This window comes from Chelonia mydas, chromosome 5 (genome assembly GCF_015237465.2).
Source record: "Chelonia mydas isolate rCheMyd1 chromosome 5, rCheMyd1.pri.v2, whole genome shotgun sequence".
Taxonomy (NCBI): domain Eukaryota; kingdom Metazoa; phylum Chordata; order Testudines; family Cheloniidae; genus Chelonia; species Chelonia mydas.
In genome coordinates this window covers 59,771,898-59,789,488 of record NC_051245.2, presented here as the reverse complement: position 1 = coordinate 59,789,488, position 17,591 = coordinate 59,771,898, and the positions used below count along the sequence as shown (strand labels likewise).

General features: G+C 40.4%; 1 protein-coding gene across 3 annotated transcripts in view; it reads right to left on the bottom strand.

Annotated features, from left to right (window-relative positions):
- Positions 1 to 2,533: 2,533 nt before the first annotated feature.
- FAM81B (family with sequence similarity 81 member B) overlaps positions 2,534 to 17,591 on the bottom strand; it is a 59,304-nt gene continuing 44,246 nt past the window's right edge. For all 3 annotated transcript variants that reach the window (XM_043546889.1, XM_043546890.1, XM_043546891.1), the window contains 4 exons: positions 15,867 to 15,973; positions 11,245 to 11,380; positions 5,605 to 5,794; positions 2,534 to 2,838 (listed from right to left, as the gene is read on the bottom strand). In XM_043546889.1, the coding sequence (XP_043402824.1) occupies positions 2,705 to 2,838; positions 5,605 to 5,794; positions 11,245 to 11,380; positions 15,867 to 15,973 (567 nt within the window). In that variant the 3' untranslated portion in view covers positions 2,534 to 2,704. The remainder of the gene's footprint in view (positions 2,839 to 5,604; positions 5,795 to 11,244; positions 11,381 to 15,866; positions 15,974 to 17,591) is intronic.

The window sequence follows — 17,591 nt, the reverse complement described above, 5'->3', positions numbered from 1 at the left end:
TCCACTCATTCCTAGGCAGGTTTGCCATCTAGTGGTGCATACTGCCTTCTTTTAAAGCAGAAATAGGGTGAAATTCTGGCACTGGTGATGTCAAAGACAAAACTCCCATTGACTTCAATGGAGCCAGGATATCATCCATGATACTTAAAGTCCCTTATATACACATGAAATAAAATCAGTTAATGAGAATTTTAAAAAAAAAATCTGTATATGCTGTCTCTGTGAATCTCCTACTTAGAGGTGGAAAGCATACCCCCCCTCAATAATCCTTTCACCAAATAGGATTTTCTTATTAAAGCATTGTTTCACACATAATTAAATCACAAAACATGACCAGCACACTGATCTAATATATTTAGGTATTCCATAGAGTTTAAATGAAAGCAAAGCATTTGTGAAGGATAGGAACAGCCTTATAACCAACGCAAACAGTTTTGATTGGCAAAAAACAATAGTAACAAATAACTCCACCTGTCCTGCAAATAGGGTTATGGTTATCTGACACTTCAAAGTACTCTGAGCTGCCTATAGCTTTGGAATCTCTCTTTTGGCTTAATGCTATGTAAATAACATTTTAGACCAAACTCTTTCTTTTTTTAAAAAAAGCATAAGGCCCAGTCCTACATTTTTCTTGGATGTGAACTTCCAAGATTGGGCCTTGAATTCTGTTATCTGCCTTGCCATCTGGCCAGACTAATATGCCTTCCACAAAGCCAGCCAATGAGAAAAAGCTGCGACCAGCCAGGAACCTTTGGCTGGATGTGAAGAGGAGTATAAATTGCATCATGCGGAAAAGAAGGCTAGAAGCTTTTGATCATGTCTTTTTGCACAAAAACTGCCCAATCAGCAATAGCAATACTGAAGCTCATCTAGCATGTTTATTTCACATGAAATTTTAATTCTAAATGTCTCAAACTTGCAATGTAATCATGCAAATCAATACTTTGTGCTGTAGCATGAAGGCAAGAGTAATCTTGTCCAAAGGAGGGCATAGAGGGGAAAAGGAGCCTTCACCAGCCAGTCTGCACACCTGCAGCTGTGGTCGTCCCCTTGTGTCAGGTTTAGGCGCTCTGTAGGATGCTCTGGATCCATCCAAACATCTGAGGCATACTGTGCTACTTTGGAATAAATTCCTCAGTGGCCCTATATTTTGCCATAACTTCATGGCTTATACAAGGAATGTTATGGCACCTAGTAGTGTCACCTTCATAGGCAGGGAATAATGTGAGCCCTATAGGATGAGTTCAGAAGACAGCTGGGTAAGGGTCTGTAGAAGTATATTAGGATTGCAGGTGGCACTATAGATTTTCTGCTATTCCCTGAATATGTGTGACACAGAGTGATGTGATCTTAAAGGGTTGCCAAGATGGGAGCAGCAAACAGTGTTAAGTGCAGACACCTGTCTCATAAGAGTGCTACCTGCAAGGCCCAATGTGAGTCGAACTTACCAAAATTGAAACACAGAAGGAATGCATTTGACATTGGTCACTATTTGTCTTTACACCATTTCCTGTTGTGGTTCTAGTTTTTTGCATATACCATAGAAAAGGAAGGTTTCCTTGCAGCAAGAAGAGTATATTTGTTACTGAATTGGATTCTCCTGTTATCTGTACTGAGGCCCATTCATCAACCATGCTGTTAAAGAGGCTATGCAGGGCCCCTGCCTGAGGAACTTTTCCCTGTGTGCTGTCCTAGACAAACATGGAAAACCAGAGCCACTAGGATTATCTGAGTTTATCCCATTTGATTTGCTGGAGAGAGGCTCAGAGACAATGAATTTATCAGTTGTAGTACAGAGTATCTACCACAATTGCATCGTGGTCATTTTCCCTCTCCCACCCTGGCAAAATTGTCTCCGATGTCAGTGGACTGAAATTTAGTGTGTACTAGTGCCTCAGAATCCTGGAACCTGAATTACCAGGTAAACTTATTTCAGGGTTGTTTCCTTTTTTAAAGTTGAAGCAGATAAAAAGGTGTTTAAGATTTTATTTTACCCACTTTAATGATCAAGAAGCTAGGTATAACCATCACCTTCTTTCCAGGAACCAGAAATGCAGCTTGGAAATAGATACCATATTTCTGATAATGCAAAAATCATCTTGCCTTTTGATCGATCACTTGCGCCAGTTTCCTTAGCTGCATTGAATGACTCAACTTCTCTTTATCTCGAACCCAAATTACACTGCACTAAATGTTCTGCTATATTCTAGAGAGACTGAAGCAAGGATTGCTATTCTTCCTTCAATTGCCATTGAATATTAATGTACTTAAGTATGTACATAGAGCAGTACTGGGAGAATTTATTAGGCCTAATTTTGGTTTTAGTTGCAGTAGTGTAAAACCAGCATAATTTAGACCAGAACTGGGCTTGTTATGCTTAAGAATTTCAGGGCACTAAATGGAGAGGTAGATCCTAAAAATCTCAAAATAAGAGCTAATGTTTTGTGAAATATCCCTTTAAAATATGTCAGTCCTTAATCTTTATTTTCTTGCCACGCTGACCTTGCTTCAATGTATTAAAACAAGACAAAAATCACCAAAACTGATTTTCTTTAGTGTTGCACTAGATCATGAAGGTTCTACTATAAAATATGATTTAAGCAGAGCAGTAACATGCTATGGAGACATGAGGTTTTCTTTGTTTCAGTCTTTAAGCCAACAGTCCTGTTAAGTTGAGAGAACAATGGCAAATGCTGAAAAAGCTTCACTCTTCCTGAAGTTCAGTTACCTTGCATCGTATTTTTTTAATGTCTTTCTGGAATTTCTTTTTTTCTAGTTTCAGTTTTGTCATCTGTATTCGTTGGAGTGAGTTGAGAGCTTCATAAATGGACTGAAATCCTGGTGTAAAAATAAGTATATTTAGTTAAATTATAGTCAAAGGCTTTTATGCAACCTTGCAGCAATTAGCTATCATTTAATCTAAAATCCATTCAGGCCATTCTAACTATTTAAGCTGTTTTATTGCATGTCATAGAGATGCTTTAGCATTTTAAGTGATAACCTCCTTGGTATTGGAATCATGTCTTGGTGTGTACTGGGCAGCACCAAACAACTGGTAGTGCTCCCAAAATTATAGCAATATTACCGGAACTTGCATCATATTTATTGGCTGTGAAAATTGAATTCTATACGATGTCCAAAAAAACAAAAAATGAAGTCCTGCTTGTATTGAAGTTACCTTTTACCAGCTGTGCAGTTTCACTGTTAAAAGCATAACTAATGCACTGTTTATCCAGTAACTGAGTTGTAAGTCTATAATCCTTACTTTTGGACTCATGAAATTCTCTAATTACATTTACATACCCTTGGAGGCATTGCTCTTGCAAGTGACAGCATGGCAGGAGATCCCTGCACTTGCCCAGAGCCCCTCCTTGAAGTCAAGGGAGCGGAGTATCATCCCACATGCTATCAATTGCTGACGTAGAACCTAATATGATAGTTTTAGCCAGCAACACTGCAAAGTAGGCAGAGCCTTTCTCAGGGCTCACCCTCAGGCAGCTTCAAAGCCCTTTCCCTCTTTCTAAAGTCTTTTGGGGTTGTGGTAAGGCTTGGGGCAGCAGAAGTGTGGCAGCTGTTTCCCTTTCAGCTCCTTGCGCGGTGCAGCTCCTTTCCTCCTGGTTGCCACCCCTTCCTGTGACCCGCTCTCCTTTTTAAGCTTGCTTTCTCCAACTGCCACAGCAGGCTGTGCAGCCGTGTATATTTTATATGAATTGAGCCTAAAGGAGCTCATTAGCCTTCTCCTGATTGGGATGGGGGTGTGCTCCATCACAGACAGGGTGGCTGGAGGGCTGGTGTCTGACTCAGACAACTCATCACCTGTTAGTAGGTGGCAATGTCAGACAGTGACTATAGTTCCAGTGGGGATACATAAAATTATTTCATTTCAAGCAACTGGATGCTAAACTTTTAGCTTTGGTGTGTCCCCTCCAGGTAGTGGAGTTCATGCCAAGAAATCCAACACTGAGAACAATTCTGAAGGAGAGCTAGTCTTGGAAGTAGTCACTACTTTCTAATACACTATATGGTATCACTAAGAATAAAAAGACAGTTTTGATGGAAATCATACATGCATTTTTGAGATAGGATAAGGGGGAGCTCAGATACTACTGTTATGAGGGCCTTCTATGTACCTAAGTAAATATATAAAGAAAGGTTAGAGTTGATAGGTTCTATCATTTCTGAAATAGATTTTTAAAAAAAGCTGGTATGCTTGGAAGTTTGTCAATATTTCATTGTAATGTGGCTAACCAGAGACTGGAAGGTTTTGAACAATTAGATTTATCCATCCCTGTTTGCAAATTACAGGTTCTCTCAAATGGGCAAACGTCAGAGAGGATTAGTTTGCAAATTTGTCAGAAGAGATGTTTGATTTTCTTGCTAATTAACATCTTAACCATAGTTTCCAGCTAGCCGTCCTCTTAAAAATAAAGTATCTACATGGTAGCATGACAGACTCACTTTTTTTTTTTGCTTTTGAAAGTGTTTAATATGGAGTTCATTTGATCAGCGCCACTCTTCAGATATGATTTAAGCAAGTAATTGCAGAGTATTTAAAGTTATAAAAAATCCAAACAGCTCTCTCATATTTCAGACATTTCCAAGATATCTTGGCTTTTATACTGTCTCAGCAGTGTATAAGCACCAACAGCAGCTATTGAGACGGCATAAAAATTACAAAGAAAGTGCTCTTTCTTCTTGTGTTTCTCCATACCTGTTGTTCTTGGTCTTCTTATTTCTTGTCATCCCCAGCAGATAGTTAGGAAAAAGTTACTGGGGAAGTGTTTACAGAAAAGCTGGGTTTTGGCATTTTGATCTGAAGATGGCTGGATTTGGGTTTAGCCTGATTATCTCTGACAAAGTTCAGCAACCAAGGACTTGCTGCGGAGAATGCTCATCCTTCAGCATCTGAATTTTTAAATTCAGGAATTTTCTAATTGCATCATCCTGCTAGATCCTGTCTTGCCAGGTTGTGGATGGTAAGGTGGTCTTTGAGATAGCCAAGTCCAAATCTGTGAAGGTCGTAGTAGAACATGACTAGGTTAGAATTTGGTCTGCAAGTGCACTGGTGGATGTCACTAGCATTCATCATAGAACACTGAACAGGTATGCGTGTGTCTGCCTGTTTAATCTAATTATCAGTGTACAGATTTGTATTGTGCCACTCTTTGTAGCAAGTTGAAACTTCAGAAGGACCTTGTTATCTGCTGCCTTAGGTGAAAATATACACAGCTACACATCATCAAGCAAAGATCTCAGTAACAAGGTTCTTGTGCAAATAGAAAGGCTGCAGCCTCCTGATTAGCTGATGATGGAAGAAAGGATTCTCACTGTTAGATGCAGTCCCTAAGGCTGAGTTTGGAAACCAGATTCAGGCCTCCAGATACAAGCTTCTAAAGGACAGTGTCACCATGGGAAAAGGAAACTGGAGTACCGGATTGTGGTGGGCTATTGTAATGTCTGTCAGCAGTAATAGGCAGTGAGGAAAAACTATTTGAAAAATAGTTATATGGCACTAAGGAAGAAAGGCATATTTTGGTATTGTTCCCATTTGACTAGGAAGCATGTTACAGTCCTGTACAAATATAACAAATAAACCCTTCTTACCTGATCTATATTCATTCTGGATTTCCTCCAGCTCATTCCAGATCTGTCTTTCAAATCTAGTAATTCTTGCATGCAGTTTATTTTCATATTTTGTCACCTGGCTCAGCGCCATTTCATATTGCTGTGGTTTATTATTCTCTAGCTTTAGCGAGAGGTGAAGGTTTTCTTCCAGTTTCTTTTCTGCTGCTTCCTTTTAAATAGATATCATGTGAACATCACATAAATACCAAAGTTAATAAGGCTAGGTCTACACTTATGGCAGTCTATAGAGTACATACACTGAACACCCACCTAACAGGAGTATAAATAGCAGTGTAGACTGTGAGGCAACGCTTAGGTGAGTAAAGACACACTAGAACCTTCAAGTATATATCCTACATAGCAGTCTACAGTCCCATGTTTACACTTGTTTTTAGCAGTGTAATATCCCACTGCCTCCCTGCTGCCGGAGCCTTTCCCTGCTGTAAGGAAAGGCTTTGGCAGTGGGGAAAGGCTCTGACAGCTCTGCACTGCTGGAGCTTTTGCCCACTGTCAGAGCCTTACTTGGGTATGTGTAGTTACACATGCCCTGCATGTGTCCATCAGTGTTGAGAGGGCCTCAGAGGATTACATTGCTCACCCGAAAACTGGTTTAACTCATGCTTGCCAGCCAAGAGGCAGTTTTCTTTACCTTTGAAATCCACATAGTTAATATAATATTGTCTAAATAAATGTTGCTGGAGCCTTATACCCATGCAGGATGTCCTCCAACCCTCCCCCTGAGATTCAGGGGGTGAGACAGGGTGGAATGGAGGCTAGTGCAGGGCATTTAAAAAAAAAACAAACAGCGATTTAGTCCATGTTTCACCTTGGAACAAAGGACTGGAAACGAATTCACACTCCCCTGCAGCTTTCTGTTATATGCTTCTCTCACATGAAGCTTCCTAGCCCAAAGTGTTAAACATTAAGGAACAAATCCAGAGCCCAGCATGAGTAGCCAGTCTAGAGCTGAAGTAGATGTGCAGTTAGGGGCTGGAGAGAAATCCTTTCCCACACATAAGCCTACTGGCTGCAGTAGCCTCTGAAGGCTATTACACAGCTCCTGGGGGGCACGAAGGGAGGGGTTTTGTGGCTACCCTCCGCCACCTCCCCCTTGCTCTGCACACTGCAGTACAGGGAGCCTTGTGGCTCAGAGCTCTGTGTCACGCTATGGTCAGCACCCCCTGGTCTTACACAGCAGAATGGCATAATTCTGCTCCCAGGAGACCCTGCAGAGGCAGTGGCAGGCTTTGCCTCAAAAATAAAATGTTTACAAACAGCAGTGTTGTTGAAACCTAACCAGAGTTTGTTTAAACCAATACACTAAACTTTGCATGTACAAATATTGAAATTATATACAGGTGGCTGATGAAGTGAGTCATCTCCCAGAATAACCTACGGCTGTTCTGCACTCATTAAACAGCTCCATCCTATCGCATGTAAACTTCGAGCCTAATCCGTGCTCATGTTCATACAGCTTCTGTATGTCACATGAGTGACGAGTAAGAATTGTACCCTCTCTGTTTCAAAATATGTAGAGCCTGGACAACGGGCTGTAACAGTTGGCTTAGCAGTTACGGCCTGATCCTGATTGGCATCAAGTACCCCCCCAAAGATATGATCCGAACTTTCGTGAATAGCTTTGAACACTCCATCGCCTGCTACACACTGCTGCTCCCTCTGAGGTTCTGCTTTGAAGATTCCTCGAAGTCCCACCCAGACAACTGCATTTCCAGCTGTGTTTTTCATGAAGCAACCACCACCGCCGCCAGTGGACAGTTTGGCTACTCCAGAGAGAAAGAAAGAAACTATGCTCTGTCCTATTTCTTCTATTCAAAAGTAGTGCTGCAAGCTCAGGCTAATGTTGACTATGTTTTGGCACAACTTTCATACAATCTCTCTACAGAGAAAATAGCACTGCATATAGGTGTCTTCTCTGCAAAACACCCATGAAAATGTTAGTATCAGAGGCAGCAAATAATACCTCAAAGCTGCTGTGTTTTATAGGGCTGGAAATAATATTTTTAGTGTCTTCTCTATTGCACTGTATCATCAGTAGTAAATAAATTTGATTTATTCAGTACAGTAGATGACTGGATGGACTAAGTTATAGAAGCATTTTGTTCAAGATTCAAATTCAAGGACATTTTCATAGGAGTTTTGTTTGGAACTCAGTGCTATGTCCTTTGACACACCCAAGATCATACCTGCTGCTGCTGCGAATCATAATAATGTATTTGATATTGAACCCTGCAGCAGGATGTAGTGTATTTATCAAAAGGCCAGAAGCAGCTTTCCGAGCTTTAAAAGAACTAATTAAAACGTATTACTCAAGTATCAATTCCCAATTATTCCTATTAGGGCTGTCGATTAATTGCAGTTAACTCACATGATTAACTAAAAAAATTGTGATTAAAAATTAGTGATTAATTTCAGTTTTAATTGCACTGTTAAATACCCACTGAAATTTATTAATTTTGGATGTTTTTCTACATTTTTCAAATATATTGCTTTCAATTACAACATGGAATTCAAGTGTTCAGTGCTCACTTTATATTATTTTTATTACAAATATTTGCACTGTAAAAAATGGTAAAAGAAATAGTATTTTTCAATTCACCTCATGCAAGTACCTTAGTGCAATCTCTTTATTGCGAAAGTGCAACTTACAAATGTAGATTTTTTTGTTGTTACATAACTTCACTCAAAAACAAAACAATGCAAAATTTTAGAGCCTACAAGTCCACTCAGTTCTACTTCTTGTTCAGCCAATCGCTAAGACAAACAAATTTGTTTACATTTACAGGAGATAATGCTGCCCTCTTCTTATTTACAATGTCACCTGAAAGCGAGAACAGACATTCACATGGCACTTTTGTAGCCAGCATTGCAAGGTATTTACATGCCAGATATGCTAAACATTCCTATGCGCCTTCATGTTTTGGCCACCATTCCAGAGGACATTCTTCCATGCTGATGATGCTTGTTAAAAATATAATGCATTAAACAAACTTGTGACTAAACTCCTTGGGGGAGAATTGTATGTCTCCTGCTCTGTGTTTTACCCGCATTTTGCCATATATTTCATATTACAGCAGTCGCGGGTGTTGACCGAGCATGTTGTTCGTTTTAAGAACATTTTCACTGCAGATTTGACAAAACGCAAAGAAGGTACCAATGTGAGATTTCTAAAGATAGCTACAGCACTTGACCCAAGGTTTAAGAATCTGAAGTGCCTTCTAAAATCTGAGAGGGATGAGGTATGGCACATGCTTTCAGAAGTCTTAAAAAGAACACCACTCCAATGCAGAAACTACAGAATCTTAACCACCAAAAAAGAAAAATCAACCTTCTGCTGGTGGCATCTGACTCAGATGAAAATGAAAATGCATTGTCTGCACTGCTCTGGATCATTATCGAGCAGAACCTGACATCAGCATGGACATGTCCTCTGGAATGATGGTTGAAGCATGAAGGGACATATGACTCTTTAGCACATCTGGCACGTAAATATCTTGCAACACCATCTACAACAATACCATGTGAATGCCTGTTCTCAAGAAGCAGGCAGCATTATCTCCTGCAAATTGTAACCAAACTTATTTGTCAAAACGATTGGCTGAACAAGAAGTCTGAGTGGACTTGTAGAATTATGTACAAAAATTAACTGCACTCAAAAATATAAAAATCTTTAGAGCCTACATTTGTAAGTTCAACTTTCATGATAAAGAGATTGCACTAAAATACTTGTATTAAGTGAACTGAAATATTTTTACAGTGCAAATATTTATAATCAAAATATAAAGTGAGCACTGTACGGTTTGTATTCTGTGTTGTAATTGAAGTCAATATATTTGCAAATGTGGAAAACATCCAAAAATATTTATATAAATGGTATTCTATTATTGTTTAATCGTGCAATTAAAAAGATTAATCGCACTGGTAATCATGATTTTTTTTTTAAAATTGCCTGACAGCCCTAATTCCTATGAAATTTAAGATTTGGTAAGCTGGAGGTTTTGAACTGAAACATGTTTATGAAATTCTGTATAGACAAATTTTGTACATCCTATAAATCATGTATGTGATTTTAAATATGCACTAGCAATCTTTGAGACTTGTGTTTGTAAGAACCAAAGGAAGAAGTTTGCTAAATATATTGCATTCTCTCCAGGACTATTCTTGGGATGCAAAGAAAGAATCCTTAATGCAGCTGGAAGGATGTTATGCTAGAAGTTTGATTCATCAGTCCAACAAAATAAACATTCATTTCCAGACCCTGAGAACAGGGATTTTCTGAAGCTAAGCACTAATACTGAAGAATGCTTCAGTGCCTTACACAAATCACAGTGGCTCTAGACCTTTGGTGCCTGAGCTCAAAGTGAAAGTGTGTAAGTTCAGGATGTGAATTTTGGTACTTTGAACTGTGGGCAGTTTACTATTGATAGGAGAGTTCTGGTATGGTTGGGTGAACTATGTCTCAATCCATGCTGGGGGCCACAGTATCCAGAGTTAAAGGAATAGCGAATATAAAATGTACTGCATTTGTTTTCAGGTGAATATTCTAGTTCATAGAAGGACATTGTCTATTGTATATCTTGGCAGTAATTTTGAATGTACTGAGCCCAATTACACAAAATGAAAAATTGATTTGTGGAGTACGGCATTACCAGGAATTCTACTATCACTCCTGCAAGCCTTCTCTTATCTGCATCTTTCATATTCTCCACTCTGCACCCCTTTCTCTCCCTTTTAGTTTCACACTCCTTTAATCCTCCCTGCATTCTTCAATTTACCCTGTTTCCTCTCCCTTGCCTCTTGTCTTCTTGGGGCTCTGCTGAAAAGTGTGATTTCAGGAAAAATATTTTGCCAGACTTCAGGTGGAAGAATTTGTTTGTTTTACCTAACCATTTTGAAGCTTTAAACACTGAAGTTCTTCAGCTATTTCTAAGATGATGGAGAGGAAGGAATGTTAAAGAATAATATGGTGGATGTAGCCCACCTTTCATTTGTGTTTAATTTTCTAAAATGTTTTGTCTGAATACAATGCTCATTGAAGGAGCAAGTATGAGACAGCTGGAGTCCTCCGTTTATTCATAGCACAGGTTCAGCATGGATGGGAACAGCATGAGCTTCTCCATTTTGATCCAGCCATGTATCTCAGCTCTGGCTGTCAGGTACCACATGTGTAGAATGCCCTTAGTCACTCAGTCCTTGGTTTCTCTGATGAGAACGTCTGAGGATGCCAAATGTGGTGGTGGTTTTTGTGATGTGGACAACTGTCCAATGGAAAAATAGACTTAGAGCACCAAGCACATAGACCATTAAACAGTCAGATGGTAGCTTTTGGTCAGTACCACTGTGAGATGGATTTGGAATTGACAACATTGAGACTAAAGATTTTATATTGCATTACCAGTCCATTTCCATTCTTTGGTCATTTTACTGACAGAATTGTGCTTCTGGGGCTTAAGGGTTTTGCTGTCTATTTTGGGGGTTTTGACTTTGCATCTCTGGAAATTTTTATGGAATCAAAAATCTTTGGGGTTTCTCTTGTAATCAGTCTTGAGAGGTCTAGAAATCTATACTATTTTATCAGTCTGGGATTATAAAACATCTTACCAGTCTCTCCTTCATTGCATTAAGAAACTGATCTTTATGGTAGGCTTGTTCTTGTTCAGATCGCCTCAGCTGGATTTCTGTCCATTTTCGTTGGTCCTGAATTTGATCCCGGAGGTCATTTAGAAGACTATTCACCCTAATATTAAGAAGGTTTAATCTTTTAGCAATATATCTGAGTTTTAGTCAATGTTATGTGAAAACCTTAGTCACTTGAGTAAATTGTTTTTAACAAGCCAGGCTGGCTTAGTTCTGATGCACGTTGTCATCTGGGGGAGAAGATTGGAGAAGTGAATGCGTGGTAATAGTTTATTTTCCCATTCCAATCAAATTTACTCTTGAAATGGATTGGTTCCATTCCATTTCTAGTCATATCAGGGATCCAACTGGTTGTGGTCACTACAGTATCGGGCTGAGCATACCCTATATTGTTGGCACCAGGAAGAGCAGCAAAGTCAGGACTGAGCTGGAAATGGAAACATGGAAAGACAGAATAGAAGCTTGTGATCAGTTTGCCTTGGGGGGCGTATGGGAGTCTGGAAGTCCTCCAAAAGACAGTCCAGAAAGCAGACAAGAGAGGGAGAGGGATTGAGGCTAACAGCTCAGAAATCAGAGCTGTGAACAGTGTGTGCTTTAGACTTTGGTCTTTTTATGCTGCAAAAATGTGATATAATGTACATTGTGAGCTATATTACAGAGATGATTTTAGGACCAAGTTTCAGTTATAAATGTAAATTTCCAAGCTTTTGTGGGTGACCTGACCTTAAAGAGTATTAGAAAATATTATTTTCTATGCTAATTTCTGACATTTGTTCTCCTGTAAACTGACTCCTGGAATTCTAATTTGAGCGGTACTACTGAGTAAGTGCACAGCTTTGGGGCAAGCCAGCTGGGCTTTTGTGCCTCAGTCAAAATATAAAACAAGCTTATAACAAAGCATTCCTGGAAGGCACATTTACTTGTAATTCTAAAGTTCAAATATCATCCTGAAAAAAAATTGAGAGACTTTTTTTAAACAATGCTACAGGTACAGTGTTATTAGTCTGGTGGTAGAGATAATGGTAATTAACAGTAACTGAGATTCTGAAAACAAGAACAGAGCAATAGTAAATGACTTGCTATACATGGAATTTGACATCAGTTCTTGCCTGTAGCTCACACTTTATCAAGAGCTATTTTAAATAATGCATTGGGTCATTTTTTGTTATTGCTAAACAAAACAATTGCAAGAGATTGTTCTGAAAGTTCAAGAATGAAAATTTGAGCAATTTTCTCTATCATATCAATGGACTCACTTTCTGGAAAAAGGAGCCCCCCCATTTATCAAGAAAAATGGTAACAATCCTGTACTACAAGTATTTCAACAAGGGGCTCTGACAAGCCCTTTTCCCCATAATCAGCGATAAGCCAGGGATGAATAGGCTTGCAGAAAGGAGTGGTGAGGGACCAGAAAAATCAGTGCATTCATTTTCTCTGCCCACTTAAGAGCAATAAGTTTCCTCATAATCCTGCAGTCTTTCCCTACTTATAGCTATTCAAAACGCTGCTGCAAATATTTTCCTGGCTCATTGTTTCTCCATAACATCTCTTTGCATCCCTCCACTGGCTCCCCTTTCTTAACACAAACTAATCTTCTCTGCTTTAAGGCCCGTCATGGTTTATCCCTGCCTTACCCATCATCTTTTATATTACTACTGAGACACCACTCTTGCCTCCACTATGCCAGTCTTCAGCATCCATTTGTAAAGTTTTCAAAAAGCATCTTCACATTTCCTCCCTTGCCAGCCCTCCCGCATAAAAGATCCCTGTAAACAACCACTAAGCCACCTCATTGGCCTCCTTCAAAGCCCCCCTAAAACGCTCTCCTCTGCATGATGCCTATAAAAAACCTCAACAATGATTGGGCAGTTGGCATGCTATGACCATTTCTGCTCATACTTATCAGTTTCACTTGTCTAACTATTTCTTTGTGCTTCCCCACTGTTTGTTGTATCCACCTGTTATCTCTTGTTTTACTGTTAGCTCTTTGGGTGAGGGACTGTATTTTCATTGTGCTGTATAGAACCTAGCACATCACTGGGGTCCCTAGGTACCACTGGAATGCAAATTGTAATCAGGGAGATAAGCAACACCACTTGGCAAAAAAATTTATATTAAGTGCTTTTCCTGGAAATGTTTTTACTTGCTCCTGAGAAAATACACTGAGTGTATTGATATCATACATATAGTATAGTGGTCAACCTGAGCAATTTAAAGGGAGTCAGGAGGGGAGATATAATTGGTATTACTGAAAAGTGAGTGGGTGAGTCACTTGACTGGAATGCTAAAGCTCATATTTAGGAAAGAGTGGGCAGAAGAGGGTGGGGGAGAATGGCATTCTATGTCCAAGATACCATTACATGCTTTAGAATTATTGACAATTCAGAAGGACAGGATCTGTTATATGTACAGATCAATGTGCTAACTGAAATCACAAGATGGGGAATTTGCCTGTACAAGTTATGAATTCTGATCGAGGATATGAAGTGGTTCTTTTGAAAGGACTGTATTTTTGAATACCTCTAAGTGCATGTGGCTCCCATCCTTGCTGACTTGGGCTGTGTCACATCCTTCCCTGACCAGGTACAAAGGTGTTAGAAATTGCTAGCTGCCTGTTCAGGTGGAAGCATCTTGAGACAATAGGTTAGTTCAAGCCTAGGAGAACCTGTCTTATCCTATCTCTCTGAAGGGGGCTGGTGAAGGAGAGAGTAGAAAATTCCCAGAGAGGACAAAGCAAGAGATGGCAAACATTTTGAAAAGGTCGGGGGGGGGGGGGGGGGGGGAGGGAGGGAGAGAGAAGAATTCTCAGAGTCACACAGGACCAAGGAGAAGAGATGGATGTGCTTTCTTAGTGGGGGTGTGGGGGCAATTTAGCTGTGGGACCATCCAAGATCAAAGCAAACTGGCCTGCAGAGTGAGCGAATGAGAGAGAGATGCACTAAGGTTCAGATAAGTCATGTCACTGCAGGGGAAGGGTCCTGGGTCTCCCAGAGGACCCTGGCCCCAGCACAAAGAATGGTCCAGAGTGGTAAAGAAACTGAGTGAGTTGGGGGGGGAGGGGAGGGGAGGGAAGCATATAGGGTTTATTTTTGTCTGGATCTGTAAATTTTTCATGCTAAGTAAAGAGCAAATGTATTTTAGACTCCTGTGCAAAGTGTCTGTTGTGTAGACATCTCACATACCCCTAGAAGACATAAACTGTAAACCTAGCAGGTGTGTTTAAGCTATGGGGGAACCAGAAGTGTCACCACGGGTAACAAGGTTTGGGCCAGAGGCTGCTCAAGACAATCTGCCCCCTCTAGGCAAAACTTCAGTGTGCGACTCCCCTCCACCTCCTAGAAAAGGCGCATTGGACTTTTTTGGCGGGGAGTGTGGTGAGCCTTCCAGTGATTGTAGTAGAATTGGGGGAGCCAAATGCCAGGTTGCAGTGCCATTCACTCAGGTTTAGCCTAGTATCTCTCCATCATGATGTGGGGAGGGGCTGGCTGGGTAAAATTTGAGTGAGCAGCGTTGTGACCTGGTGCACAGGGTTGCAGCATAGTTCAGGTTTGGCCTGGCTGCCATGATACTGTAGGCAGCTGCCTAGTTTGCTTGTAGCTAGAGCAGACACTGGGCTGGGCAGTGGGACTGCAGGGTCTCGGTTCGCAGAAAGTTAAGTAAGGGATCCTCACTGAGTGTGAGCCTAGACACCTCGAGCTGGGGCAGTGCCTGGGCTCCGTTCAGACTCTGGAGGGATTCAGCATTTGGATCCCCCTCAGAGCAGTCTAGTGAGTGTCCAGGAGGGGGAGCTCATCTAGAGCTGTGACAGGGCTACTGGGTAAGGTTGTGTTACCACCGAACCACACAAAGGCAGGATGAACAGCTCCTTAAACATCTTTTTATAAAATGTAGAAAAAAGTGAGAATTTTTTTTTTAAACACAAAGTATTGTAAGCAAGGTGGGGGTAATTCTATAGTAGACCTCATTCTGATTGATAAAGCTGAATTGGTCACTCCACTAAAAATTGATGGTTGCCTAGGTGTAGGTGATCATGACCAGCATATATTTCCTGATGCCCTAGCATAGCTACACTGTCTGTCAGACCTAAAGGTCCACCTATTCCCCACCCTTCCTGCCCACCTGCACAAATGGGTGAAGTAGTAGCTCTATGGAGCCTGCTTCCCTTCCTATGCTGCTTCCAATGGCATGGGTAGCCAGAACAGTGGTATGGGGGGGGCGTACCTTGATTCCCTGTATGCCCCTGTGCTGCCACACTAGCCAGGCTGAAAGTCAGCCATAAATGTTATGGTAAATTGAACAAATGTGGCTAGTGCCTTTTTAAGTATGGTAAGCTTCACTGACTTTTGCATTTGTTGTTTCTTCTGGGGTGGCATTTAGTGGCTCTTCATTTTAAGGATTAGTTTTAAAAACAATATTATTCTATTCTATATTTTTAATAGATGACTGTATTGTGTATGTCTTCCCCCAGCATTTTTGCATGTATATAAATCAATCCATTTTGCTGTTTCATGCCAACTCTATCATCAGACTAAAGCATTCAGAGTGCATTAATATAATTAAAAAAACCCAAACTTTCCATCACCTACTTGAAATCCAGAAGTTGCAATTCATGGTGTTGATCCCCCTGGACTGTCTTTAAATGAGAGCTTTGCTCAGAGTTGGAAGTCTCGATCTTGTCTAATAGCCGCATTACCTAATGAAAATTCAACGGGGAATGTTTTCATGAGCCAAACTATCAGCACTTACATTAACTACACATTATTGCTACAGGAGCTGGGAAATCAGCCTGAACTTAAGGTGGGTGTGCAACTGAAAGTGCTTTTTCCAAGAGTAATTTCACTGCATGCTAAAGTCTAGCAGTCAAACTTCTGGCTGTATACTCTGTTCTCTTTGGACCAGATTCTGCAAGATGCGGACCACCATTTAACTCCTATTGAGGTCAGTGGGGACTGAGCCCTTTATAAGGTAAAATTTGTATATACAGCTACCTATCGTGGCTCCCAACTCTATTTACAACGCATGATGATTCACTGGTAGAATTCTTTGTAGCATTCCAAATACTTGATGCTAAATGATAGTTTTATGTAGAGAATCCAGGTCTACCTAAATTGGGAGACCAAATCTGAGAAAAATTTGAAATACCATGAGTTTGATTATGTTCAGTACACTTGGCAGATGAATTTAATTAGGCCCTAATGTAAAGGCTTTTTTGAAGTTCATGCAAGACTTTAATCATGAGCTAAAAATCACCTACTGGGAAATTATAATTCATTTGGCAATTAGAAAACTGTATATGGCAAATGTAATCCCAAACTACACAGGACCAATTCTGCCACCATTATATACTGTTAGTACCTTAATCCATAGGAGTAGGATCATTGAAATCCACAGGACTACTTAAGGGGAGTCAAATAAGATCCACAGTGATTACATTGTTTTCTGAACATAAGAACAGCCATACTGGGTCAGACCAATGGTCCATCCAGCCCAGTATCCAGTCTTCTGACAGTGGTCAATGCCAGAGGGAATGAACAGAACAGGTAGTCATCAAGTGACCCATACCCTGTCACCTAGTCCCAATAGGGTGACCAGGCAGCAAGTGTGAAAAATCAGGACAGGGAGTGAGGGGGGCTAATAGGAGCTTATTTTAGAAAAAGACCCAAAAATCGGGACATCTGGTCACCCTAATTCCCAGCTTCTGGAAAACAAAGGCTTGGGAAACTTCAGAGCATGGTTTTGCATCCCTGCCCATCCTGGCTAATAGCCATTGATGGACCGATCCTTCATGAACTTATCTAGTTCTTTTTTGAACCCTGTTATAGTCTTGGCCTTCACAACATTCTCTGGCAAGGGGTTCCACAGGTTGACTGTGCACTGTGTGAAAAAATACTTCCGTTTGTTTGTTTTAAACCTGCTGGCTATTAATTTCATTTGGTGACCCCTAGTTCTTGTGTTATGAGGATGAGTAAACAACACTTCCTTATTTACTTTCTCCACACCAGTCATGATTTTATGGACCTCTATCATGTACCCCTTAGTTGTCTCTTTTCCATGCTGAAAAGTCCCAGTCTTATTAATCTTTCCTCATATGGAAGCTTTTCCATACCCCTAATCATTTAGGTTGCCCTTTTCTGAACCTTTTCCAGTATATCTTTTTTGAGATGGGGCAACCACATGTGCACACAGTATTCAAGATGTGTGCATACCATGGATTTATATAGAGGCAATATGCTGTTTTCTGTCTTATCTGTCCCTTTCTCAGTGAGACCCAACATGGTTAGCTTTTTTGACTGCCACTGCACATTAAGCGG